General features: G+C 44.2%; 3 protein-coding genes and 1 non-coding gene across 4 annotated transcripts in view; 1 reads left to right on the forward strand and 3 right to left on the reverse strand.

Annotated features, from left to right (window-relative positions):
* Positions 1-50: 50 nt before the first annotated feature.
* Positions 51-5,234, reverse strand: LOC135332834 (ubiquitin carboxyl-terminal hydrolase 5-like). Its single transcript, XM_064527749.1, has 21 exons — positions 5,059-5,234; positions 4,866-4,988; positions 4,618-4,803; positions 4,225-4,319; positions 4,119-4,169; positions 3,966-4,057; positions 3,542-3,729; positions 3,084-3,277; positions 2,942-3,013; positions 2,779-2,872; positions 2,651-2,731; positions 2,357-2,561; positions 2,198-2,255; positions 2,019-2,141; positions 1,868-1,956; positions 1,670-1,795; positions 1,523-1,615; positions 979-1,026; positions 755-891; positions 557-671; positions 51-336 (listed from the first exon to the last, which is right to left on the reverse strand). Exons 1-21 carry the CDS (start codon positions 5,161-5,163, stop codon positions 155-157), a joined length of 2,457 nt encoding a protein of 818 aa, XP_064383819.1. The 5' UTR covers positions 5,164-5,234; the 3' UTR covers positions 51-154.
* An 87-nt stretch (positions 5,235-5,321) lies between these two features.
* LOC135332829 (serine/threonine-protein kinase mTOR-like) overlaps positions 5,322-26,823 on the forward strand; it is a 41,588-nt gene continuing 20,086 nt past the window's right edge. The window contains exons 1-33 of the mRNA XM_064527744.1: positions 5,322-5,617; positions 5,963-6,192; positions 6,454-6,555; positions 6,762-6,860; positions 7,108-7,248; positions 7,519-7,636; positions 8,020-8,281; positions 9,394-9,573; positions 9,749-9,948; positions 10,095-10,271; positions 10,777-11,001; positions 11,225-11,331; positions 13,423-13,644; positions 13,843-14,060; positions 14,325-14,548; positions 14,860-15,062; positions 15,328-15,468; positions 19,854-20,021; positions 20,174-20,283; positions 20,428-20,512; positions 20,653-20,760; positions 20,838-20,900; positions 21,276-21,407; positions 21,936-22,078; positions 22,289-22,457; positions 22,664-22,876; positions 24,135-24,491; positions 24,671-24,856; positions 25,056-25,124; positions 25,426-25,569; positions 25,696-25,832; positions 26,026-26,139; positions 26,353-26,643. Of these exons, the coding sequence (XP_064383814.1) occupies positions 5,392-5,617; positions 5,963-6,192; positions 6,454-6,555; positions 6,762-6,860; positions 7,108-7,248; positions 7,519-7,636; positions 8,020-8,281; positions 9,394-9,573; positions 9,749-9,948; positions 10,095-10,271; positions 10,777-11,001; positions 11,225-11,331; positions 13,423-13,644; positions 13,843-14,060; positions 14,325-14,548; positions 14,860-15,062; positions 15,328-15,468; positions 19,854-20,021; positions 20,174-20,283; positions 20,428-20,512; positions 20,653-20,760; positions 20,838-20,900; positions 21,276-21,407; positions 21,936-22,078; positions 22,289-22,457; positions 22,664-22,876; positions 24,135-24,491; positions 24,671-24,856; positions 25,056-25,124; positions 25,426-25,569; positions 25,696-25,832; positions 26,026-26,139; positions 26,353-26,643 (5,564 nt within the window). The 5' untranslated portion in view covers positions 5,322-5,391. The remainder of the gene's footprint in view (positions 5,618-5,962; positions 6,193-6,453; positions 6,556-6,761; positions 6,861-7,107; positions 7,249-7,518; positions 7,637-8,019; positions 8,282-9,393; positions 9,574-9,748; positions 9,949-10,094; positions 10,272-10,776; positions 11,002-11,224; positions 11,332-13,422; positions 13,645-13,842; positions 14,061-14,324; positions 14,549-14,859; positions 15,063-15,327; positions 15,469-19,853; positions 20,022-20,173; positions 20,284-20,427; positions 20,513-20,652; positions 20,761-20,837; positions 20,901-21,275; positions 21,408-21,935; positions 22,079-22,288; positions 22,458-22,663; positions 22,877-24,134; positions 24,492-24,670; positions 24,857-25,055; positions 25,125-25,425; positions 25,570-25,695; positions 25,833-26,025; positions 26,140-26,352; positions 26,644-26,823) is intronic.
* LOC135332850 (TNF receptor-associated factor 6-like) lies at positions 11,458-13,239 on the reverse strand. Its single transcript, XM_064527763.1, has one exon. The coding sequence runs from the start codon at positions 13,179-13,181 to the stop codon at positions 11,655-11,657; it is 1,527 nt and encodes a 508-aa protein (XP_064383833.1). The 5' UTR covers positions 13,182-13,239; the 3' UTR covers positions 11,458-11,654.
* Trnai-aau (transfer RNA isoleucine (anticodon AAU)) lies at positions 21,735-21,807 on the reverse strand. The gene has a single exon. It is a non-coding gene; the product is annotated as a tRNA-Ile (tRNA).

The raw sequence follows: 26,823 nt of genomic DNA on the forward strand, positions 1-26,823 counted from the left end.
CATAGATGAGCTGATCAACCAAATTAGGATCAATCAGAATCTGGAAATGGTCCACAGCCACAATGTTATACATTGTGCAACGCAGCACATAATACACACAATAATAGTACATGACTTAATTGTGAACTGCGCATTGTTAGTGTGCTATCAGTTTTTATGAGGTTCCAACTCTTTTGTATAGATAGAGGTAGGCCAATTCTCTGGGGGGAGCAGCTGACTCGGCAACTTTAGCATCGTTGAAGATGATCCACTTGCCATCTTTCTTGATGTGGCAGACGTAATGGCCACACATGGTGGAGGTGCCCATGTGACTGATGAAGGCCGTCAGCTCGTATTCTGAGAAAAACATTATACTTAAAATGAAGCACTTAATTCAAATTTTAGTAATATAAATTATCATGAACCACGAACCAATTAACTTCAGGATCTAGCATCATAGCACAACTTAGTTACAAATGCGTACATGTAGCTACTCCATGTACGCATGTAAGAGCTTACAAAACCACGAAAATGTGGTCTAAAGGAATGCATAGAACAGGCACATGACTTGACTTACTTCCTGGTCCATCGTGATAGGTTGGTCCCACCTCTGACGGCTGATCCACCTCCATAGCCGCCAGCTCAGTCATGTGACTAAACACCCAATCAGCCGCTCTCTCCACATTACCATCCTGAAATATATGTACCGTGACAATATATGTACCGTGACAGTCAAAACAGTGAACTAATAATAAACTCTATCAGACTAACTTACAGTTGCTTTCAGTGCTTTGATGGCTTGCTCTCTGGTGAATCCCAAGCTCATTACTATGACAATACTGTCTTCACTGACGGGTGGACCGGCGGAGGTCTTGGACTGTGGCTTTGGAGGCTCAAATGGGGCAGCAAAATCTGCACAAATGCAGTCAGTTAAAAATGATGGAACTCAACGAATAATGCTTGATCATGAGTGATGATTGACTGACTGATTTTCTGTACCTGGGTCTCCCATGTGTTCCAATATCCAATTCATAGCTGGCTCAACACCTGTGAGTGTGTGAGTGTGAGTGTGGGAGGGGGGAGTAAGTATAGTACTAGCAGGGTTTCATCTAGTGGGGAAGCTTCCCTCCCAAAAGAGAGGGGAAAATAGGAGGAGAGAGTGAGAGAGAGAGGGAGACATTATCCCAACATTATCTAGACACGGTCTTTTGCTACATGTAGCTTTGCAGAGGATGATTAAGTCATCACCTAGTCTTACCACAAATCTATCCATTGCTTTTGTAGTACATGATGTGGTTTATAGATACGGTCCACAATTTCAAACCAGCATACCAAGTTACATGGAGTTGCCTATCAATGCACATTTGGCCAGGAATACATCGCTAATAGGCACCAACAACAAACAATATAGGGGGGTGTGGCTATCTGAAGTGGGCGTGGTCTCAACTTTTTCACGCTAACGCGCGTGGCTCCTTTCAAACTTCCCCCCCAAACTTAAAATCCTGGATGAAACCCTGAGTAGTATCAGTTAATTTCGTCGTACCTTGGTTTTGGGTGTTAAAGACACCTCTCTTGCACCCTTCTAGGTCAAAGCCCATGGACACCAGCTGCATCACCACCCCCTCATCAATTTCAACTGCGTGATAGTGAATTGCAAATATTTCAAGGTTACATACTTATGATAGCATACCGGGTTTCTCCTCTTGTTGATTGGCAGGGGCATCCCCACCATCAGGGAGCTCCACCTCTCCGGGCTGTAGACCACACCCTCTCAAGTGAGACAAATCCAGAGTGTCGGGTGCATCAACAAGCACATCTGATAGTCACATGCATTACACAGCACTAGTATCAGGTAAAATGGTCATAGCTTTAGTAGGGATCGACTGACCTATTTTCTTTGGAACCCAGTCCTCGGCAAAAGTGAACTTGACCATCTGTATCATGAGGTAGTCTGGAAATGAGGTGAACCGCGAGGTCCTGTGGATACACACATGTAGTTAATAGCTAGAGTAGTGTTTTGTTTGGGAATGACCGCATACTTTTTTGCCAGGCCTTTCCCACCAACTGCTGTACTGTAGAAGTCCGAAATCTCATGAGCTAGTGCAAACCTCTCTAGACACGCAGTGAATGGTACCTTGGCTCGAACAATGTCATTAGGATTGCTGGAGGGGAGGAGAGTGAGGGTTAGTATATACTCGATACTCGTTATGTCTCTTACATTCTCTGCTTGTTTGCTTCTAATTCTTTCTTCTTATCCTCCCAGGCAGCCACTTCAGCTGTGAGGGAAAGAGATCTTTCATACCGGTACACGCATAAGCGCACAAAAGTATAAAATTTGGACCAGTAAATTACAAGCTACGACACTGTCACATGATACCTAAGTTAGTGGCTGTGTCCAGAGGTACGGGCAGGGGAAGGAGGTTGTCCTCTCTCAGGGAGTAGCGGACCTTCCCTGAGGCTACACACTCGATTCGTTCCTCAGTCTGGAACCGGAATGAGTCCACTGCATTCAGAGTCCCAGGTTTGGTACGTTGATTCTTGTCAATTAATGCCAGCAGGTGAAGATAGAACTCCTGAGCATCCTGTGTGAGTGTGTGCGTGTGCATGTGCGTGAGCGTGAGCGTGTGCGTGTGCGTGTGTGTGTGAGGGGGAGGAGAGCAAGATAGGGTACCTGTTGCCTCATAGTACTGAACTCAGGGTGGTCTCGACCAATCAGAGCCTGGAACATCATTGGGGGAATTCCCTCTTGCTCCTGGATAGTAACATAATGACACCATGGACACAGCAGTGAGAGCATACCTTGGGCGGCTTTGTTTCCTTGTTACTTGGCGCCTCTTCTGACGGGGGCTCTCGAGAGTACTGACCAGACAACAACCCCACTGCTAGTTTACTCCTACAAAGAGAACAGTGTAGACAAGAGATGAGAAATGATAGGTGAATTAGTAGGAAATGTCTCACGTACAATTGACAGTCGAAGTCAGAGGTTGGGTTGGCAGGAGAGTTTTGGAAGATGGTACCAGCATTATCGAAATACCTGCAGCGTTCATAAAACACAGGAGACAATGATACTGCACATGTAGTGTGTACAGTAGGTTCTAGCTGACCTTTGCTTGAACTCTGGCAGAGAGAACATGACCTGCATGACTGAGTTCAGATAGCAGCTGTTGCCAAGGTTACGCATCCCTGTGTACCCTGGACCATATCGAGGGACAAGGGTTTTGCCAGACTCCTGAATAATGGACCACTCCCCAATACGCATGTTCATGTCAATCTCCAGCTCAGTCATGGTGGCATCAGTCTGCAGGTAGAGGAGGAGTAGAATAGTGCTGTGTATGCAAATGATGTGCATGCAAGAACCTGTATATACGGGAGACATGCCCTTGTACTATTAGCATGTTAGCATGTTACAATGTACAGTTACAAAACATAACGTACGTAGAGCTTTTGTAAGAATCAAAAGTTACTGAGTGAAAGCACATTCATTATTATAAGGAAAAGGAAAGTGATGTGTAACTCAACCAACACAATGACTCAACACAATGGTTCTCATAAGCTAACATACCTTGGTCATGCTGGTGATGTCAATGCCAAAGTGAGCAAGGTGCTGACTCAACAGAGGGTCGAGTACCATATCGTCCTCATCATAAGAGTACACGTCCCCTCCGTCAGGTGTGATGGTCCCTAGTTTCACCGCCAGGGGGTACCGGGTATCAGCGTAGTAATCTATAGCGTGATTGTTACCCCCAGATCCTGCACGGAGGACATGTATAACATCAGTCACAGTGTATCAGGCCAGTGCTGTATAAGATGTGTACGGAATTCTACATTTTTCTAGCTTCTTTCCTTGCTGTGTAGCAGGCTAGCATTAATTTTTGTCGGCATTTATTTACAGAATGTCAGATAAAGGATTAGCCCAACACGATGAGTGACTGCAGAGCATTGCTGGTAAGTGAAAAATGTTTAGACAATGAAGTTATTTCATGTACCATCAAAGTATTTTCGTCCACAGAGTATGGTACCGTCAGTGAGGTTCATCCAGAGGTTAGAGGTCAGGTCACACATGGAACACTTCCATCCACTGCAGCACCACCAATAACAATGTAAGTATGGTGTGTATCTTGGTGGGTTATTATACAAACCTTGGTAGCACTTTGACTCCATTGTCCAACTGAACCAGGGCCATTGCATGCCTGCAAACAAGAAGCATGACTCCATATATAGAGCATCAAGTAACAATGGACTTACTTGGACACTATTCTCTTGTCCCCATCCCATACAGCAATGGCCTCCTGCTTGGTGGCTGTGTGTGCAGACTGGATGCCTCTAATGGACTCTTGGATCTACAGTACAGAGAGATCAACCATTTGACTGTATGTACACGTGACTTATGTTACGACGGGAAGTGATAGAATACATCCACGTCCCAAACCCACACCTACCATCCCTTCAACACACACTTTACAAGCAACCTACTCACTTAATAATGCATGCAGATCAGAATGAGAAAAATTTGTCTAGTTCTTAATATTGCATGCAACACACGTTTTACAGCACATTATGATGGGAAGTGATAGAATACGTCCACGTCCCAAGCCCATACCTACAATTGTACGCACAATACAAGCAACCCACACACACCTTCTGTGGCAGCTGTGGGTCTGGCAGAGGTATGATAGTGAACTCAGGCAGCACCAAGAGAGAATAGCTCTCCTCATACTCCACCTTCTCTACTCCTCCATCGAAACCATCCTCCATCCCAATAGCAAGACGAGTCGGCTTCTTACTGGGTGGGGCTTCGTCCACCACAGGAGCCGGGGCTGGGGGCTGAAATGGAAAAATGATGACAATTTCTTTAGAGCTGCATTTAAACATTATTTTTTGCTGACCTTTTTCGTTTTTTTGATGAATAAATATAGTGACTCTTTGGTTTTCTGGTAGTGCATATCCAGATACTGGCGACTCAGCCCAAGGAAAGAGCTCAGACTCACACACAGTCCACTCTCCATCTCCTGCATCAAATCATACAATGTGATAATTTCTAAATGTAAAACTTTTGTGAGCTATAGCTAGATAACGTACAGGGGAGTCAAAGGAGTAGACACATTCATCCTTGTAGACCTTGTCCCCTCCTAGGGGAACACGAACAGTGCTCAAATCTCTTCCTTGCAACGATGCAGCCATCATGAGGCTCGAGGATGATCTGAGCGTGTGGAGAAGCAATCTGGTAAACCTTAAAGGTCGTCAAATTAATAAGGTTTAGACAGCAAACTTTATTAGCGATCATTACCAAAATCATTGTTGCTAACATTGGGTACAGGTGGTGGAAAAAGGTCAGGGAGGACAACTCTCATGTGTACGTGTACGTGTGGCTGTGCTGACCGTGCAGTTTAAGAGCTAGGCGAGCTTGTAAAGATGGCTCAGTTACCTCAACTATTCTTCACTGTGTCTGGTCTAAAGAGTAGGAATGATGAGACTAGACTGAAAGGAGCTAATGACCTGCAGAAGTTTGTCTCCACGGAGCTCAGAGAGCTACCTGCTGAGCGGCACAGTAGTGCACTTGATGATATCAATTCCAACATTTTCTCTCTTGTGTCCAGTCAAGAGGTACATGAGAAGAAAGGAGGAATACTAGCAATTGGTGAGATAGGAGAGATTCATCCCACATGCATCAACGCACACACCCATCACTGAACGTGGAATTGAAATGTATCATTGTATGTGTGACGTACTGATAATTATGTCTTATCGTCGTTTGCCGATCATCACTTCGCGCTGCAAAGTTATAAATTCAATAGTACAATGTACTGTATACACTGTATCTAATCACTGTATCAACAGTAATGAACGTTCTTGTGTGTGTCTACATGGATGAAAAGTTAATGTCCCCATGCGGTACAAAACAATTAATGGATTAAATTATCTCCCTATAATAGTACACCCTCCCCCCCCCCCCCCTCCACACACACACACACCCACACTGTAGTGAGCCTGGTTGGCCTGGAGGGTGGTGCTAATGTGAACAGACTAGGTCGTTTTGCCAACTACCTTCGCTCTATCCTACCACACTCTGATGTCACACTCACTGAGATGACGGCCAAAGCCATTGGTCAGTTGGCACTGGCCGAGGGGGCGTACACGGCAGAGTATGTCGAGTTTGAAGTGAAGAGGGCGCTCGAGTGGATCAGCGGAAACGAGCACAAGAAACTGGCAGCTGTGAGCGAGCGTAGTTTAGCGTGTTGTATGGTGATTGGTGTGGAGATAGTGTGAAGTATCTAGCTGTTTGGTGAAGAGACATTGTTTAAAATCTATCTATTGTAGTCGCCCTCTAATCCTCCAAAGCATGTGTTTCAGCTTGTGTTAGCAAGCCACCTCATTATAACAGCCACTGTTGGTCTACCCACCATTAGGGTTTCACCGTATTTCATTTTAGTTGTGCTTCACTTAATTGAGCCCCTCCCTCCTTCTATTGCACAGGTGCTCATTCTCCGAGAGCTGGCTGTGCACACGCCCACTCTCTTCTACCAGCAGATCCAACAGTTCTTTGACAACATCTTCATAGCTGTCAGAGACCCCAAGGTGAGCTATAAGAGTAGATGTTGTAACAGAATATTTACGGGGATTGTGGGACAAGATGTCAAATCATTTGCTGTATATAGATCCGTATTAAATAGAAATTGTTGTGCTTGTATCAGCGTAAAGTTGCTTGTGTATTTAAGCCAGTGTGGTCCTACTGTTACATGTACTCTTGTATTGTTTGTTTTTTAAGGCATTGTTTTCCCCAGCCTCTGATTCGAGAGCGTTCTGTGCTAGCCCTGAGGGCATGTCTTCGTCTGACGGCCCAAAGAGAGTCCAAGGAGGACGTCAACTCCCTCAACTACCAGGTGGATACAAGTAGTCATTCCTAAAAGCTGAAGTATTGCTGTGAACCAAGACTACTCTTGTGTGAACACATTCAGGCTTGCATTTAGACATTGTTTCAAAGGATGACCATTACCCAGTGTCCCTTTGATCATCATCCCAGAAAATCTTTAGTCCATAATTGTCTCTAGATTGAGCTTCAAGTTTATCTAATGAGCATGGTTCGTTTATTTTAATGGTTAATTACCCCTACCCCTCACACACACACAGAAAACGTATGATGAAGCCATAGGAGCGTTCCAAGAGGGTGCCTCGAGGGACAGTCGTACCAGCCTCAACAGAGACGACAAGATCCACGGCTCACTGCTCATGATCAACGAGCTCATCATGAACAGCGCATGGTCTGAGGAGGTGGGTGTGGTTTGATATGGGTTAATCATCGTTTATACAATCGTGCATGTAGTAGCTCAATCATGAATTTTGTACAGAATTATACGTAAATGTTAGGTTTGTTGGTGAACTTCATGTTCACGTAATAGAACGTTTTGATATGGCTTGAGTTAGTAGATAGTTAGTATAGAGTATAATTAACCTGAACTTCACACACATAAGTACAATATCCATATCCTTTGATGTTTCTTTGATGTGGTCACCCTGCCACGCCCCCACCCACCCACACAGAGTGTTCGTGAGGAGTTGACTGAGAAGGAGGAGCATCACGATGAGCTCAGTGTCATAGAGTCACTCATGGCGGGGGGTCAGAACAGACCCACCACATTGCCTGGGGCACCAACCAAAGGTGTACCCCCATGCACAGACACTAACTGGTTTCCATAGTACCAAGGGTTTAACTGCATACACCCTTGATAGTACAGTACCAGTATTATTTAATAATTAGGGAACAATATTTTGACCTTTAATTGTTGAGGGGTTGTTTATACACAATTGTTTATTTGGGATCTGGGTGCCCACCCAGCCTTTATATCACAATTGGCTGTTCTTTGTAGGAGGGTCTCCACTATTAAGCAGTAAATTCTGTGGTTGTAATTTCCTCTTCCCCTACCGTGTTAATGGCCGACAAGTTTTGTGTACACTTTGGGTTGTTGTATAGACACATGACTGTATTACTGGTTTATCTTAGCTACACCCACCATGACCACTCCCCTTCCTCCTCCCACACAGATGTGATCAAGTCCTCGCTCCCTCGTGCTCCTCTGATGGTCCGACGATTCCCCGGGTTTGCCCAGGGCTATGCAGCTGGTAAACGCACCGAGACAAAGTTCCTACCCAGTCGAGTGTGTCAACAATTCCTCAACAGAAACTTTGATGAACTCTGTAAACTTGTACTCAAATATCGTACCAATAAGAATGCTCTTGTACATCAGACACTGTTGCAACTGCTGCCTCGGATAGCTGCTCTCAACCAGGAACTCTTTGCCCTCAAGTACGTCTGTCTGTGTCTGTGTTCTGCAATAGACATTTGATGTACATGTATTGATAGTAGTACCATCAGTTTTTGGCCATGCACAGTTCATTTCCCCATTGTGACTCACTATAAACTGGAGTATAATTATGGTATTCTTATAGACACATAGGCCATCAAGAGTTCGTAGTTGTATGTACATTCTGACCCTGTACTGGTTTCTCAAATACAGTAGGTCTGTCTGTCTGTCTGTGTGCAGCAGTAGCATTTGATGTTTTGATAGTACACATGTGCATTCTAGTTTAAGCTGTCCTTGTACTGCTCTCATAAGCCTGTGTGTGTGCATCAAACTGATTCAGAAGTGTAATAATATTATGGTAGCGGTTGCTTCCTACACTGTAAGGTGACGCTGTAAGTCACCTCTTAGGTCAAGTTCTAACATGTACCTCCACAAACACGTACAATCATTTGGTGTTGTATGTCTCCATTGTTATTGATATCATCTCCCCCACCCACATCATTATATAATAGTTAGACACTGTTTTGGAGGTGTCTATGGGATTTAGAGCCCAAAGGCACTGATCTAGTATCCCGAGCGTAGCAAGGGTACTACAAGTGGCTGAGGGCTTCTATATCACATGGACACCGACAAAACAGTGTCTAGATACTAGTGCACATGCGCAAACCTTGCCCTCGAGGCTTGATACCATGTACTTCCCATGTAGATCTATCTACTAGTGTCATGTACAGACAGACACTTACATGTACAATACAACAAAAGTGGTACCATATTACTAGAATGTTTTGCGAGCATCAAACATTTGCGAACTTTGCGATGCGGTTGATCAATTTGCAACAATAAAATCTGCAAACCTAAATTATTACTAGTAAATACACACGATTTTTTCCAGAACGCAATAGTTAGATCGCAAAGGGTCAAATTTTCTGCTGATTTGGCTCATTCGCAAAGGTTTTTCACCCGCAAAATATTCTAGTAATACGGTATACAATATTACCATCCCCACCCCCACACACACACTCTAACCATCCCCACCCCCACACACCCCACACTCTAACCACCCACCCTCCACACACACACACACACCCACCCTGACCATCCCACTCCCACCCAGCTACCTATCAGAGGGTGTTGGTTACCTACAGACGTGCCTGAGGCGTGAGAGGGAGAGGGCAGTGGCACTACGCTCTATGGGGCTCATGGTCTACGTCCTTAAGGACAGGATGGACCTTGACCCCGTCCTGACCACCATCAAGACCAACCTACCTGGAATCAAGGACACCACGGCTGGGAAGTGAGTGAGGGGGTGGTCCACAGAGCTTTATAGCATATTGGGGGTTCAAATATCTTGTATACTGTACCTGTGTTTATATTATAGTTGTGAGGATCTACATTTTAATTGTGTTGATGAATCAGCTAAATCACTGTACATTGTTTTGAGCCACCCCCCCCTCCCCCCACACACACAGACGTCAGTCTCGAACGAGCACATACGAGCCGGCTGTGTTCTTCTGCATCAGCATGTTAGCTCGGGCTGTGGGTGCTTCAGTGGAGTCCGATATGAAGGCACTCCTCGACCAGATGTTTAGTGCGGGACTGAGCGCAGAGCTCACCTCAGCTCTCAAGATACTGGCCAAGGAGATACCCAACCTACATCGGGACATACAAGGTGGGTGTGGCTACAATTAAATTGAGGCCCTTTTTTGTGGCTAGTTTTTTGAGCACCCAAAAGCACAATTTTCGGCATTAATAGCCTGCATGTAGTTTGCTCTGTTTGTTCATTTGTCTATACTTTGTTTGTTTGCCTCCACCCAGATGGCCTGCTGAAGATGCTCTACATGATCCTGCTCCACCAGCAGATGCGTCACCCCGGTGCCCCCAAGTCCACCCCTCACACACTCACACCCACCACCTCTCAGGGACCCCCTCAGGAGGTGGACATCGGCAGTGTGACACTCTCACTGCAGACACTCGGCTCCTTCAGCTTTGGAGGTCAGTCAATTCATATTATCTAAACAATTAGGCAAGCAACTTCCCCCTTAAATTTCCACTCAGTTGACCTACATGTTCCTTTTGGGATTATAAGCTGAGCATACAATATAAATCTCCTATACATGGCTTACATAGGCTTACATACATGTAGTACCAAGAAAGCATGATTATATAGGCAAGTAATCTTGGATTAGTATGAACTTCCCCCTTAAATGTCCACTCAGTAAACCTACATGTTCTTTGGGATTATATACACTAACTGAGCATACAATGCTATACATGGCTTACACACAAAATGTAGTACCATTGTGTGTACTACATTTTTGCTTACTCTATTCTGTGAATGTACAGATGCAACCAACTCAATTGTGTTTATAGACCTCTCTACATTGTTCATTGTACATTGTACGAGCTAATTTGATTTTTATCTAAGTGCGAGTAAAACGAGTTATTGTAGCATTTGTGATCACTATGCAACGTACATGCCTGTGACCACACCCCACAGCCCAGCCCCCTCTCCAGCTGGTCCAGAGCTGTGCCGACTACTACCTCACCTCAGAGCACAAGTCTGTTCGTATGGAGGCGGTGAGGACGTGTGCTGCTCTCCTTGTGCCCAACCTCCTGCCCCACAACATCTTTGTCACGCACTTTGCTCCCTTTAGTGCCGCGTCAGCACAAGTGGTGGGCGAGGTCCTCGGCAAACTACTAACTGTGGGAATCACTGACCCAGGTGTGTACGCATGAATGTTGTGCTGGAGTTATACAGAGTTGCTTCATATCCTAAAGTAATAACTTTTTTAGATTGTGCTTTCGATTTATACACTTGCACTGATAGCAAATACAGTGTGTCAAATAAATGCAACTGTTTTGATACCGTAGAACCGCATCATGTGATATTGGGGAACCTACACATGTACGTACGTACTTAACAACCATTTAAACCACTCCCACAGACGACGAGATTCGTGAGTGTGTGTTCATGTCACTGGACGAGAGGTTTGACCCTCACCTGGCTCAGGCAGAAAACCTCACCACCCTCTTTGTGGCCGTACATGACGGGGTCAGTGTGTGTGTGTGTGTATGTAATAACCTACCCCACTATGCGTGGTTATCAATGCGCATGTTGTTTTACATGTAACTCCATGTTGCAAGATCATAGCAAAACCCTGTAAATGGCAAAGGGATATACAGGACAATGTATATGGCCCAGAAGGTCGTGGAGAGGGGGGTGAAAAGGAAGATAATACATTTTATTATGCCGTTCATGTACATACAGAAATTATCGTTCATATTATACATGTATCTATGTCAGTGGTAATAATAGTCTTTTCAGTGTTCACGCAATAATATGTAATAGGTGCAAATGTCATTCATTCTCTTGAATTAGGCTAGCTCAACTCTGTAGATCTGGAACAGTAGTGTGTTTGCTTGCAAGTATCTTGAATCGAGCTCAGCGTGAGCCATGAATGTTCCCTTACCCAACCCTTTATCTGCTCGCTCCTTCTCTGTCACTCTGCTACGCACTCTCGTTTCCACCGTATCATCAAACACCACCTTTTGAACCCGATGGTCCTTGTGTTTGACTTGATCGAGCAGTCGAAACCAAATCACACCACGAAACGGCCATAGTAGGGAATCGTCAAACCCTCCTCTCATAAAGTGTATGAACACGGAGATGTGCTTGTTTGGGATGTTTGGGTAGACTCCTAGACAGAGCTTGTAGCCTTGCCCATGGCTATAGACTGGAGCTGAGTACCATGTATCGAGACTTTTCTTTCGCTGACTAAAATTGGTCATAGCTAGGACAGGAGGGGTTAGTGGTATAGTTGTGCGTGGAGAAGCATCGACTGAACGCCTCGCTCTTGTCTGTTTTGTCAAAACAGAGAGCTCTTTCCTTAGCTGAATATTCTCTTCTTTCAAGGCCTGGCCTTCTCCTGTTAGCTGAATTTGTACTCTGTTGAAGTTGGTTGCTAGTGACAGATGATTATGTTCCAAGTTTGTGTTTTTGATCTGCAGTGCTTTATTTTCATCAACTAGAGTTGCAATCTGAGTTTTAGCTTCAACGATTTCATTTTTTTGCTTGTTAATTTCTGTTTTATGCTCTGCGAGGTCGTCTTGTTGTTTGGCATGACTGGTGGCTAATAGAGAGATGTGTGTGAGGAGGTTCTCTCTCAGGTGTTCCGGCATATCTTGTCGAGGAAGTTTCACAGCACAGCCTACGTGGTGGAAGTCACAGTTGATGGTGGTCAGGGGGCACTCATCGGCAACATGGCTGTCCTTATTCTGACGTTGAAGAATTGACCCACACTCGTTAGGGCAGGGGACAGGGATGGACCCACACACAGGCCAGTGGTTGTTGGTGACATCATCAAAGGTGGAAACATAATGATGACAGTGCTCACAGCCGAATAGACGTTTGGAGCATTCATTTTTATGCGATTGAATATATTGCCTTTGCCATTTGTCTCCGCAATTGTACAGACAATTGATTTCGGCAAATGGACATCCTTTGAGTTGTTTCTCTTGCAATGGATTTGTGTTGAGGTGCTCATCAAGCTGCTCCAGTTCCCCCGTCCACTCACACCCGTCTTTCTGGTGGCTACATCGAACTTTCAAAGCATACAGCTTCTGCTGAAGTCCAACATCTGGAAAAGAAACGATATCCTTGGTGTTGCAATTTGGACAAGGTCTTCCACTGGTTTCGATGTACTCAATACAAGTGTAGCAATACTTCTTGCCACAGCATGTGACCTGGTGGGGATCTCGAATGATCTGGAGGCAAACTGGACACTCTGACTGGAGGTTATTTCTTTCTAGTGGCTTCACAAACTCACAATGGAACCCTCCGGTGTTTCTGGAAAGTTCTTTCTTGACAGCTGGTATGAGATGGTAGTCATGATTGGAGGCCATGGCTCTTGTAAACTGATACAATAGCTTCTGTGTGGCATGTGACAGTTGAGGTCTCAGAGTGACATATATGGAAAACCAGTTCATTTTAAGAGTTTTTATATTCATTCATCCATTTTAATGCTCATCAATTGTAATATCGGTACGTCCATGTTTAGCTTTGAGTTATTAATTATGGCTGTTCTCCTACACGTGTACTGTAACCCGATTGATGTAATTAATGTTCTTTCTCTATGCCCTGCAGGTGTTTCGTATCCGTGAGCTGGGCATGTGCATCATCGGTCGTCTTAGCAACCTAAACCCCGCCTTTGTGATGCCGACCCTGCGTAAAGTGCTCATCCAGATACTCACCGAGCTCGAGTACAGTGGGATAGGTCGTAACAAAGAGCAGAGTGCTAAACTACTGGGACACCTCATCGCTAACGCCCCCAAGCTAGTCAGGCCCTACCAGGAAGCGATACTCAAGGTGGGTCTTCTGTTCTGCGTCTTTCTACATGTGGTTCAAAACGGTACTTTAAATAATGTATATAATTCGATTGTAAGGCATTCAACAGTAAATGGTGTGCAGAGTAAAATTTTACTTGGACTAAAATGAGGCAAAATTGATGTTCTGCTGCGTATTGAGAGTGTTACTATACAATTGTTGATATTTATTGATTCCCAGGTTCTGATTCCCAAACTGAAGGAGCCTGATCCCAATCCAAGTGTCACCAACAACATCATGGCTGCTATCGGCGAGTTGGCGCAAGTTGCCAGGGGCGACATGAGGTACTGTGTGGATGAACTTTGTCCTATCATCGTGGAAATGTTGCAAGATTCGAGCTCTCTGGCAAAGAGAGAGGTGGCACTGTGGACCTTTGGGCAGCTGGTGGAGTCAACTGGGTGGGTGGTTAGGGTACTGTTATAGTGTGATAGTGGAGTCAACTGGGTGGGTGGTTAGGGTACTGTTATAGTGTGATAGTGGAGTCAACTGGGTGGGTGGTTAGGTTTAAAATTGTGTGTCTGTTATAGTGTAGTGCTGGTGTACCTGAATGTTTACTTGTGGTAATGTACATTCCTTGTGGTCTATAGGATATCCCATGCTACAATAATACACCCACACCTATCCATCCACCCACACACACACCCATGCACACACACACACAGCTATGTGGTGGAGCCTTACTACACGTACCCAAACATTCTGGACATCCTGTTCAACTTCCTGAAGGTGGAGCACATGACTGGTATTCGTCGTGAGGTGATTCGTGTGCTGGGTCTTCTGGGAGCGTTGGACCCGTACAAACGAAAGCAGCATCAGCGCAGCGGGGTCCGCAGCAAGATGGGCACTCCGGTCAGCAAACCAATGGATAAGATATCTCAGGACACAGGTAAGCTACGTATATAGCACTGGCCTTAGTTCAGAGCAACATTATTGTAGAAGAGTCTGTAGCAGAGTCTGTAGCAGTGTAATGCTCAACTATTGCAATACAAGTACTGCTTCTAGCCATATTTTCTTTGATTAGCAAAATAAATCTACGTTCCCGTGTTATGTTATAGTATAATATAATAATAAACAATTAATTAATATTAAACATATCATAATGTTATAAGAAACATAATATTTCACAGGTATATCATAAAGAGAAATTAATAATAATTATGTCACCACTGTTTTATCCCCCCCCCTCCCTCCTCACAGGCAGTGGAGACACGGCTAGTGAGCTGCTTGTCTCAATGGGAAGTGGCAGTAATCTGGAGGACTTCTATCCCTCAGTGGCCATCAACTCTCTCATGAAGATCCTCAAGGACCAGTCCCTCTCTCAGCATCACACAATGTCCATTCAGGCACTCGGGTTCATCTTCAAGAGTCTCGGCATCAAGAGCGTCCCCTATCTAACACAGGTGTGTGGTGTGTGTGCGTGTGTGGTGTGTGTGTGGGTGGGTGTGTACGTGTGTGTGTGTTTCAGCTTGTGGCTACAAGTACATGTAGGGTGGCATGTTTTGGTAGCTAATTTTGATATCACATGACATTAAACAGAAAATATGTATGCTCAGATCCCAGACCTGTGACAGTTACAATCCACCCTGTTCCCTGAAAATAAAACTGTTTCTTTAGCAATTGTATTAGAGTTGACCACATACGTACTGCCCACCCCCACCCTCCCAGGTGATGCCGCCATTCCTGAGTGTGATGCGCTCCTGTGATAAGAACATGAGAGAGTACTTGTTCAAGCAGCTGGGTCAGATCATCTCCATCATCAAGCAGCACGCCAGGAACTACATGCCAGAGATATTCGCCATTATCAGAGTGAGTGGAAGAGATGTTATTAATAATGTCAGACGATGCATAATTATGCTCACACTGGTTGACAAAATAACCACCACTAGACAAAATACCACTAGATAAAAATACACTCATTAGGCCTTGTTTACCACATAATTAAAATAGGAAAATTTGTGTATTTTGAGGATTGAAAGTACATGTATACCACATCAAATATTCTGGGCACATCAACGTCAAGGGCTTATAAACTACATGTATGCAATCATCCAACTTCATAGAGGCAGGATGTACTACATGTACATGTACATGTATAAGTAGTGGCAAAAGTTAAAGCATTCTGCCCACGCGGAATGTCTAAAAATAGTAACCGTATGAAAATGAGTCTGAGAATAGTGCGAGTTGCATGCCCTTTTCTCGCCCTTGGTAACGTGTTGTACATGTATGTTTGCTAAACTGCTTGATTTTGATTTTCAGTTTCAGTATGAATACAAAATGGCCTATCGATCGGATCATCCTTTAGATTCTATAGGAGTTTTAAAAAAGTATACTATAAATAGAAAGGCATGCTAAACACCTGATTGTATAGATTTGTCTGCCTAAAGTTATGTTTGTTGTGTGTGCAGAATGTTATTGTGATTCAGTTTTTCGTTATTGTGGCTTAATTGCTTTAATAGTCCTAATCATTAATTACATAATTATGTCTTGTGTCTTACAATCGTCGATTGTTCAATACTTTACAAACTCAGCAATCAGGATTTGTATAAAAACAACTGCATGTCAGATGTGCATGAGCTTAGCACGTAGAGATATCACTTCTATGAACCCTTTTTCGAAAGACAATCAGAAATGGATAAAGCTCCTTCACTCCACACTCAAATGGAATTTTTCCACTCGCAAATGTGCGACTTTTCTCGTTACAAATTGGACTCCAACTGTTGGCTTTCACCGTGGTTCTACACTAGTCCCACTGGCTACAAGATGTGCATAGCGATTGACGCCAATGGTAGTGGTGTGGATAACCATGGTGCGTCTGTGACTGGAAAATACTTATCTGCTTATGTTCACTTGATGCCTGGGAAACATGATGATTTTTTATGGTGGCCATTTTGTGGCGAAGTGGAAATCGCACTTCAGAACAGAGACAGTAGCAAGAAGAATTATTCAAGAAATATTTGTTTCACTGAAGAGGTAACGCAAAAAACAGAGAGGTTTGGTGATCGAGTGTTCGGGAGAGATATGAGTGAGTATGGATGGGGCCACCCCTCGTTTATTGCTCATAAAGACCTTGACGAATATTTGGACAATGATTGCCTTCGATTCATAGTTGAAGCTAGGCTCAAGTAATTATCTTCATCAGTGGCAGATCATATTCATTTTATTTTGTACTCCATGCATCCATGGGTCATAATAATACTCTAGCTTTAAATATGCAGATTCTGACAATATTCACTATCACTGCATGTACCTACCTGCTAAACACTCCTACATGACAACGTTGTGAATTTTGTTAAAATTAATGTTTCTTCGATAACGGCTAATACGTGTATCATGTATAGAATGTGTCTTACACTGCTTTCTGTGGGTACAATAGGCACTTTTATTACTGTATTGTTTGGTGAATGCCAGCTGTAGAGTCACGATGATAGCGTAGCATTTAATTTCCCAAATGTTGCATAATTATTATTGAATTGACTATTATAATAGTTTTGCTGAGTATGACTCTGAGTCATACTCAGCAACTAGTCACATGTTGAGCTACATACCGTATAGACAATCATTTTCAGGGGGCAAACCATTTGTGGTTGAGCAATATTTAGTCACTTGTGGATAGTATTTTCCTGGTTGCTGCTTGCACTACTGCAGGTAAATGTAGGCAAGGTGGCTTCATTCGTGGGCAAAATATTCGTGGTCAGAGCTTCAACCAAGAAAACCACGAATATTTTGCCCCCCGGAAATTACCAGCTATACGGTATATAGCTGACCTACCACAACCACTGTCCCAAGTATTGTATTGTATGTGTCATGATTATTTTTATTACTATCACGTGCCTCCCATGACATTGTAGTGTGATGTCAAGTATATTCAATACCCTCTCTGTGTTAAACCACACAAACATCCTGCCCAAGCAGTCAGTAGATCTGTATAGCTACAGAGGTTGTATGTAATCTATACAATTAAGAGTTTGCAAGCCAGAGAGCCCCGAGTTTCAGATGACCGGATATCTTCCTAGTCCTGACCTTCCCAATATTCTCACCACGATGCGACCTTTTCACTTCCCCATGGTCGATGTCAGCCAACACAAGGCACGATCGGATGTTTGCTGGCACTCACCTTACTTCTACACGAGCTCTATGGGCTACAAAATGTGCATCGGTGTGGACGCCAATGGCAGTGGTGTGGGAAAACAAGGTGAAGAGGCGGTGGGGCGATACATGTCCGTGTATGTCCACCTCATGCCCGGTAACTATGACGAACATCTGACATGGCCGTTTCGTGGGGAGGTCGAGATCACGCTCAAAAGTAAAAACAGTGAGAAGGCTGGTTACGTACAAGTTATTCAATTCTCTGATAAGACGGAGGATTGGGTTGGTCAACGTGTTGCCGGCTGTGAGCGGAGTGAGAGGGGGTGGGGACACCCCACGTTTATCCCTCTTGACGAGCTGCACAAGTACCTCGAGAATGACACCATAATGTTTGTAGTTAATGTATCATTGAAGTAGCTATATATCTGTATAAACTCGTCTGTTTTCAACACTTTAGCAGTTCTGCCATAGTTAGCTCAATTGTATGGTAGCTCCTCATATACAGTCACTCTGTTTGTTCTCTGGCAGTATTGATTGCTTTGTGAAAAATTAACCTCCTGTATATGTACATGTACGTATCACTAAAATTATGTTTGCAAGTATGATTAATACATAGAGAACATTGATCTCCAATGACAGTAGTCTGGCACACACACCCTCACATCATTTCCACACCCACACACCCTCCCAGGATTTCAACAGTCTTAAACTGCTTTCTGTCTACGTCACTAATACCCCACTTTTCATTGGCTAACTAGAGCTAGTAACATTACATGTAGATACCACTTTCTATTGGCTACTAGCAGCATTACATCATTAATTCTGTATGTTTAAGCTGGCTATCATAACTCCCTGCTAAACACACTCGTAGTCAAGTGGGATCCGTAATAATCATATAATCATATTCATTATCATTCTTCTGTGCACTCTGACCTATTTACTATAAACACTTCCTGAAGCTGAAGCTGAAGTTGAAGTAGCCGACAGTGTTAAATAGAAAGTTTCAGTAAGTATCGAGGCTCTGAGTTAAGATGGCAGGGAATCAACCACGACCTTTTGGCCCACCCACACTCCACACTTTGATGAAACCTTTCTACTTCACCATGTGTAACTTCACTCACCATCTCCAACAAAACCCAGCCGGCTGCTGGTTCTCTCCCTTCTTCTATACCAGTCCCACTGGCTACAAGATGTGTATAGGCGTGGACGCCAATGGCAGTGGTTTAACTGATCAAGATCAAGAGGTGGTGGGGAGATACATGTCCGTCTATGTACACCTCATGCCTGGTAACTATGACGATCATTTGTGGTGGCCGTTTCGCGGAGAGGTGAAAATTACGTTGAAAAATAACAATACTATACGTGCCGATTACGATAGAGTGATTCGATTCACTGATAAGGCGGAGGGTTGGGCTGGCGAGCGTGTTGTTATGTGTGAGAGGAGTAGGCTTGGATGGGGAGATCCTTCGTTCATCACTCATGATGAGCTATGCGAGTATCTCGAAAATGACTGCATTCGATTTGAAGTGGAAGTGACTTTGTCTTAATTGATTAGCAAGAAGTTAATTATGCTTATCAGCTTATTTAACTACACCATCGCTAATTTGTACTGTTCTAATTTTTATCGCCCCATTTCTTGTTGTAGTTGTTGTGTACTAGTTTTTTTACCTTTGCTTTGTTTATGCCAATAAAAGTTTTACACTGAATGTTTAAATCCTCATGCTCATGTGTACTTGTACATGTAGACACCTCTTGGTTGATACGTAGGTGCTTACATGTACCATCAGTCAATGAAAGCATAATTCACACCCACAGCCTCACACACACACACACACACACACACACACACACACACACACACACACACACACACACACACACACACACACACACACACACACACACACACACACACACACACACACACACACACACACACACACACACACACACACACACACACACACACACACACACACACACACACACACACACACACACACACACACACACACACATCCACACACCCTCACACACACCCACACACCCTCACACACACCCTCACACACATCCACACACCCTCACACACACCCACACCCTCCCAGGATTTCTGGAGCCCCAACAGCCCCATCCAGAACACTATCATCCTTCTCATCGAGAAGATCGTGGTTGCCATGGGTGACGAGCTCAAGGTGTACATCCCACGTCTGGTCCATCCAGTACTCAAACTATTCCTACAAGACACCAGTGAGCAGAAAATGGCCACTCAAAAGGTAAGTGAGACATTCCCTTTTTAGCTCATTACCATCTGCCTAAGAGTTTAAGCTCCTCGATAATTGTGTGTAATCGGAGGTGTGATAATAGCCGTGCTTCCTATGGTGGTTTGATAGAGTTGACCTTTACCCTCCCCTCCCTCCTTGCCTAGATGATGAGTGCGTTGCAGCTGTGTGGTGCCAGCCTCGACGATTACCTCCATCTCCTAGTGCCACCCATCGTCAAGGTCATGGACTCCTCAAATGCACCAGAAGTCAAAAAGTGAGTCTTATACATTCTGTTTGGCAAAGAACTTTTCTTCTGAATCAATCATATGAATCGTCCACTAGGATTTACCTTTTTCCTGTAAAAGCTATAGTGTTCACACAATTTGCTACCTAATTAATGTGTATTGTGTTCCCACAGGACTGCCATGGAAACGATTGAGAAACTAAGCAGCTCGTTGGACTTCACAGACTATGCGTCTCAGATCATCCATGCCCTGATACAGGTACAGCTGCCGCACAATGCCATTACTACGTTTATAGTTCCTTCTACTGTGTGCCTATCATTACATAGTTACTTTACTGCTTTGTACCACAGTTGTATTCACGAATGTACATGTATATGACACAAACACACTTGTTACAGGTTCTTGATCAGGGCCATGAGCTGCGTGGTGTTGCCATGTCAACTCTCTGCGCCATGGTGATACAGCTCGGAAAGAGATACAAGATCTTCATTCCAACAGTCAAGAAGGTGATTGGTCGATATTGGAGTAATAGCGTAAAACTTACGTAAGTGACGCAAATAATTATTGTTCCCATCCACTACAGGTGATGACAAGACATAAATTCAACCACCCAATGTACGAGCTTCTTCTGAGCAGGTTGAGCAAGGTGTGTGAGTGTGTGTGTGATTAGTGCATGCTTTTTAGTTACAGAGTTTGAGAATCCTTTGCAGAGAGTTTCCAACCACACTTTGCCCACAATAATGAGATTACCATTCAGATATGAATTCATTATCACTTGGGTTATTTGTGGTTTTGCTGTCTGGCAAATGCACTACATGTATACAGCTACTGTATGCACTCGTGATAGTTGTTATGGCCCACTGAAGTAGATAACAGGAAGACCTGGCCTTCTGTTTACACTGGTCCAGCGTAAACCGAAAAATTTTATTATCTGTCGATTGTCCTTTGCAAAACAGTCTGCATGCATTACATTTGAAGACTTTACTTTTACTTACTTACTACTTTGGATACCCTCCCCCAGGATGAGCCGTTGGTGCCTGACGACGATGTGGACCGTAAGATCAAGAGACAGCAACCCGACGAGGACAACTCTGCTGAGATAGAGGCAGCTTCCTTCAAAAAGTTCCACATGGAAGTGAACGCACTCTCCAGGGTAAGTGAGTGGGCGGGGTTTTTAATACTACCGTATAGCAGGTAATTTTCAGGGGACAAAATATTCATGGATTAGCAATATTGAGACATTTCATGGATAATATTTTCGTGGTTGCTGCTTGCACTACAGGTAAAGGTAGTCAAGGTCGCTTCATTCGTGGGTAAAATATTCGTAGTCAGACCTTCAACCACCAAAACCACGAATATTTTGCCCCACAAAAATTACCCGCTATACATGTAGCAGCTGGAAATTCAGTATGTGGTGCATGTATTCGACATGATGTCTTTCACTTATGTGCGTGTGGAGAGCAGGAATAAAAAAAAAAAGTGGTCCCTAGCGGGCTCGAACCGCTGACCTTGGCGTTATTAGCACCACGCTCTACCGACTAAGCTAAGGGACCTCACATCATTTTGGCTTCAGTATTTACCATTATAGTGTTTTGATTTTGGCCTGCCTGACCAATGGTCACATATTTTAGCTTTTAATTTCAGACCATGACCGCCATAACACACATATCTTCTCCTATAGGCGTGGTCTTCTGTTGGGAGAGTGCGTAAAGAGGACTGGATGGAGTGGCTACGACGATTGGGGGTGGAGCTTCTGAAGGAGTCCCCCTCCCCCTCACTACGATCCTGTTGGGCCCTCGCTCAAGCCTACAACCAACTAGCAAGGTAGGACTACCATTAACAACTTGTGGAAATACGTATACGTATTATCGCATACACGTACATGCCATATTCTGGAACAATAATAATTGGCCAATATCGCAATGTCAGTTTCTAGTCAATAGCCGCTAGAACAACTCAAAGACCATGTGCCACTGTAACATACATGTATTTATTAGCCATTTACTGTTCTAATGCCCCCTGCCCCATACACAGAGAGTTGTTCAATGCTGCGTTTGTGTCATGCTGGATGGAGCTGAGACCAGTGCATCAAGAGGACTTTGTGTCCAACTTGAAGCAGGCACTCACGCTACAGAATATTCCAGAGATCACACAGACCGTGCTCAATCTGGCAGAGTTCATGGAGCATTGCGAGGAGGCTACGGTAAGGATCATCTACTATACATGTACATTGTACTGCTTGGAAAGTGACCTGTCAACGGAACTAGATGTACTGTACAGTAGATTACATTGATAAGACTAGAAAACTGGCTTTAAGAGAACAAGCTCATCTTGTAGATTGAGAAGACTTCCCTTAGATTAATGGTGTGTTAAGTCCCTGTCCTTGTATCAAATTGTTATTCTGAACAGGGCCGGTTGCCACTGACCAGTGAGCTGTTGGGAGAGTGTGCCATGAACTGCCGAGCGTACGCCAAGGCCCTCCACTACAAGGAGGAGGAGTTTCATCGTGGTCTGACAACCAAGACGCTGGAGTCACTCATCTCCATCAACAACAAACTGCAACAACCGGATGCAGCTGCCGGGGTGCTTGTGTTCGCACAGAAGAAGGCCGAGGGAGAGTTTGTGAGTATATATGTACTTATACCACGCTTACGTCACCACAAATTGATCTCATTGGTCAACAGCTGTAGGATATATAGAATATTAGCATACAGCCCTAGGCATGCACAGTTTTTCAAGTTGTTTTTTAGTTTTTTCATTTGTTCAAGAAAGTAAGCAAAGAGAAAAGAGCCATGCTTGACAGTACTAAGACTCAAAGCGACGGCAGAAACACGGAAGGTGCTCTCCAACAAGATGGCTAAGCTTCCATGGGTCCATGGGCGCGGTTTAGATACATTTTATCCAAGAAGAGCTTGCAACTCCAGTAAGGGACGTCAAATGGTCAACGCTTGGACCAAGGAAGCTCTTGAGCATCTGTAGGAGTCAACATGTTGCTCAACTAGCTCTTTGATGGCTGCAAAATCCGGCATAGTCTTGTTCTTTTTTGCAATCTGCATCGTGATTGAATTGTTGCTAGGGGGAGGTCCTTTTATAGTGCTGCGGTCACGTGGTATAAGTCAGATATGCCACACCTACTCGGAGGATATGCACCCTATATATCCTCCTCTTAGGTGTGGTATATCCTATACATGTACAGGCTAATAATGTCTCCAGCCAGCACATCTACAGATGTCAAGATGTTGTGTTATTGGAAGCTTAATAATTAAGGGATATGTAGAACTCAAGCTACAGGTGTACCGTATATCTTCTAATTTATCGGACACTTCTAATTACCCGGACACTCTTTTGGGCAATTTTCGTTGTTCTAATACAACGGACACTCCAGTACTTTAATATTACATTTGTTCTAAATATCCGGACAATACCTTGAAAAGTTGAGTTACCATTCATAGACGGCAAGTAAGACTTGGAGTACTGCAGTTAGATAGCTTTGAGTAGCTAGTTTTAGATAGTTAGTGCAACTATTCAGTCGTACCTTGTTCTATTAAACTTAGCTAGCTCGCATGCAGCTGCTTGCTTGTTCTAATTATTCCGGACACTTCGCATGCTCTATAAAGATCTGTTCCAATTATACCCGGACAATTTCCAAAATAATTATTTTTTGCTGTCCGATAAATTAGAAGATATACGGTAATATGTTTTGCAAACGAGTGTTTAATGTTACAATGTATACATTATGTATATACAAATGTAGAAAGAATGCTTTTGGATAGTACGTGCATATATTATTATGCTCAAATCTGCCCCAATTTAATATTTAATATTGTGGACTAGCGATGTTTTGCTCGCTCCTTTCATCACTCCCTCCACACCCTCACAGAAAATCCAGGAGGAGTGGTACGAGAGCCTCCACAACTGGGAGGCGGCCTACACCCTCTACAGCGACAAGTCCTACCTACGCCCCGAGGACATAAACCTCACTCTGGGCCGAATGCGATGCCTCAACGCAATGGGAGAGTGGACAAAACTGTATGAGATAGCGTGCGAGTCTTGGGGCCTCGGAGACGACAATACGAGGAAGAAAATGGCCGTCATGGCTTCGGCGTCTGCCTGGGGGTTGGGCCAGTGGGAGAGCATGGAGGAGTATTGTAAGAGCATACACAAGAACACGCCCGAGGGAGCTGTCTTTCAAGCTCTCATGAGTATTCACAAGGGGCAGTTTGCTGGAGCACAGGAGGTTAGCTACGCACACAACACAACACACAACACACAATAATTACTGTACACTGTATCCACTTGTAAGAAAGAACCATTACATACGTGTACATGTTTAGTTCGCTTTTTCGAATGTACATACATGTACATCCCTCACACACACACACACACACACACACACACACACACACACACACACAGTGCATAAACGATGCCCGTGACATTCTGGACACAGAGCTGACAGCACTGGTGGGGGAGAGCTACAGTCGTGCCTATGGAGTCATGGTGAACATACAGCTGCTCTCAGAACTGGAGGAGATCATTCACTGTCTAATGGACCCTGACAGGAAGCAACAGCTGCAGCAGAATTGGTGGAATAGACTGCTGGTAAGAGGAGTACATACACGTAGCTTCAGGGGAAAAGTGTATGTGGCATTTTGTGTGATATGTCAATGTGTGTGCAAGTCGCTAAGAGACGGCAAAATTAGAGGTTGATAAAATAACATGAAAGGAATTAGGAGATTCACAAATTGTGTGAACGTCCATACATGTAGTTGTCTTCACACTCAATCGCTTCTTGTCACAGGGTTGTCAGAGAAATGTCGAAGATTGGCAGAAGATCCTACAAGTTAGATCGCTTGTGCTGAACCAGCAGGTACATGTATAAACATCATTAGTGTATTGACATGTGTGCTCTCAGTGTGGGTGGAGTGCATCCTCGTACATGTGACATGTGTGCTCTCTGTGTGGGTGGAGTGCATCCTCGTACATGTGACATGTGTGCTCTCTGTGTGGGTGGAGCGCATCCTCGTACATGTGACATGTGTGCTCTCTGTGTGGGTGGAGCGCATCCTCGTACTAGCATTGTTCATAATTATAACTACACGTATATATATACTGTAGGTTGTAGTTCATTATGTGTCATATTGGTTATCATAGCAACTGTGTTAATGTAGGAGGAGAGTCAGTCGTGGGTGAAGTATGCCTCCATTTGTCGCAAATCTGGAAAGATGGCCCTCTCTGAAAGAACACTCTTGTCGTTGCTTAGGAATGACCCAGCTTGTAAGCAGGGACTACTCGTCTCAGAGAAATACCCTCGGGTGAGAAAAAATCTGAATTCGTACTCACCGAGTCAGGCCTCATTTCAGGGAATTGTACAAAAGAGACCAGCATAACAGTTTGATAATAAATACACGTCTTTAATATTTTTCCCGGCCCCTTCCCAGGTCACGTTTGCGTACATGAAGCATCTTTGGCAGGCTGGTAGCAGACAGCAAGCCTTTGACCTTCTCTCTCAGTTTGTCACCACTCATAAGAAACCTCTCGTGGGTGGCAACGATGATTGCGACAAACTACTGGCCAGGTGTGATTGATTAACTTCTTGCCCTCAGGCAATTGTTAGCTTATTCTTGTGAACAACTTACCTAGTACACTACATGTATATACATGTATGCTCTTTTTGATACTGTATGGTGTTGACGAGTTACATACAAATAAAATACATGTAAGAACTTATCCTTCAATATAATAAGCATAATTGCCACTCCTCCTCCCAGGTGCTACCTGAAGCTTGGAGACTGGCGTACACAGCTGGAAGAGAAGAACGACCTCAGCGGGCCCACCATCACTACCATCGTGCAGTACTTCCACAAGGCGACTGAATATGACAGGTGAGGATCGAAGCTTTGAGTCATGACAGCTAACCATTGAATAATGTATTTTGGAAATTTATGTACGTTCACAGCATGTACAAATGTGGGCCACAACTTGTACCACCATTTGCATGCATTACATGTATGACCACAAACTCTACATGCATGTTGTCTGTCGCTCTCAGATCGAAGTCTGGTCCTAACTTCTCAATACCTCCCCCTCCCTCCTAGGTGCTGGTACAAGGCGTGGCATGCCTGGGCATACATGAACTTCCAGGCTCTCCTAGAGCACAAGCAACAGCCGTCCTCGGGAGATGGTGCTGCTTTACTGTCACCTTCAGGAGATGGTGTTGCTTTGCTGGCACCCTCCACCCCGGGGGACATCGGACGAAGTCCCTCCCCTTCTCGTGACTCATTCAACGAAGTGGAAGTGACTGTGGTGACGTATGCCTGCTCAGCTGTGCAGGGGTTCTTTAAGTCCATTGCTCTCTCTCTTGACAGCTCTCTTCAGGATACCCTAAGGTGTGTGGGTGGGTGTGTGTGGATGGTTGAGTTGAGTGGGTGTGAGTGGGTGCATGTGTTTGTACTTGTGTTGTGTACATAAATATTGGGTGCGTGTTGGTGTATGGAATGACATTATAAAGGTTGGTAGAGGTGAAGTGCTGTAATAGTTGAATGGGCCTTGCCCTAACTACCATAGCA

The sequence above is a fragment of the Halichondria panicea genome, chromosome 3 (genome assembly GCF_963675165.1).
Source record: "Halichondria panicea chromosome 3, odHalPani1.1, whole genome shotgun sequence".
Taxonomy (NCBI): domain Eukaryota; kingdom Metazoa; phylum Porifera; class Demospongiae; order Suberitida; family Halichondriidae; genus Halichondria; species Halichondria panicea.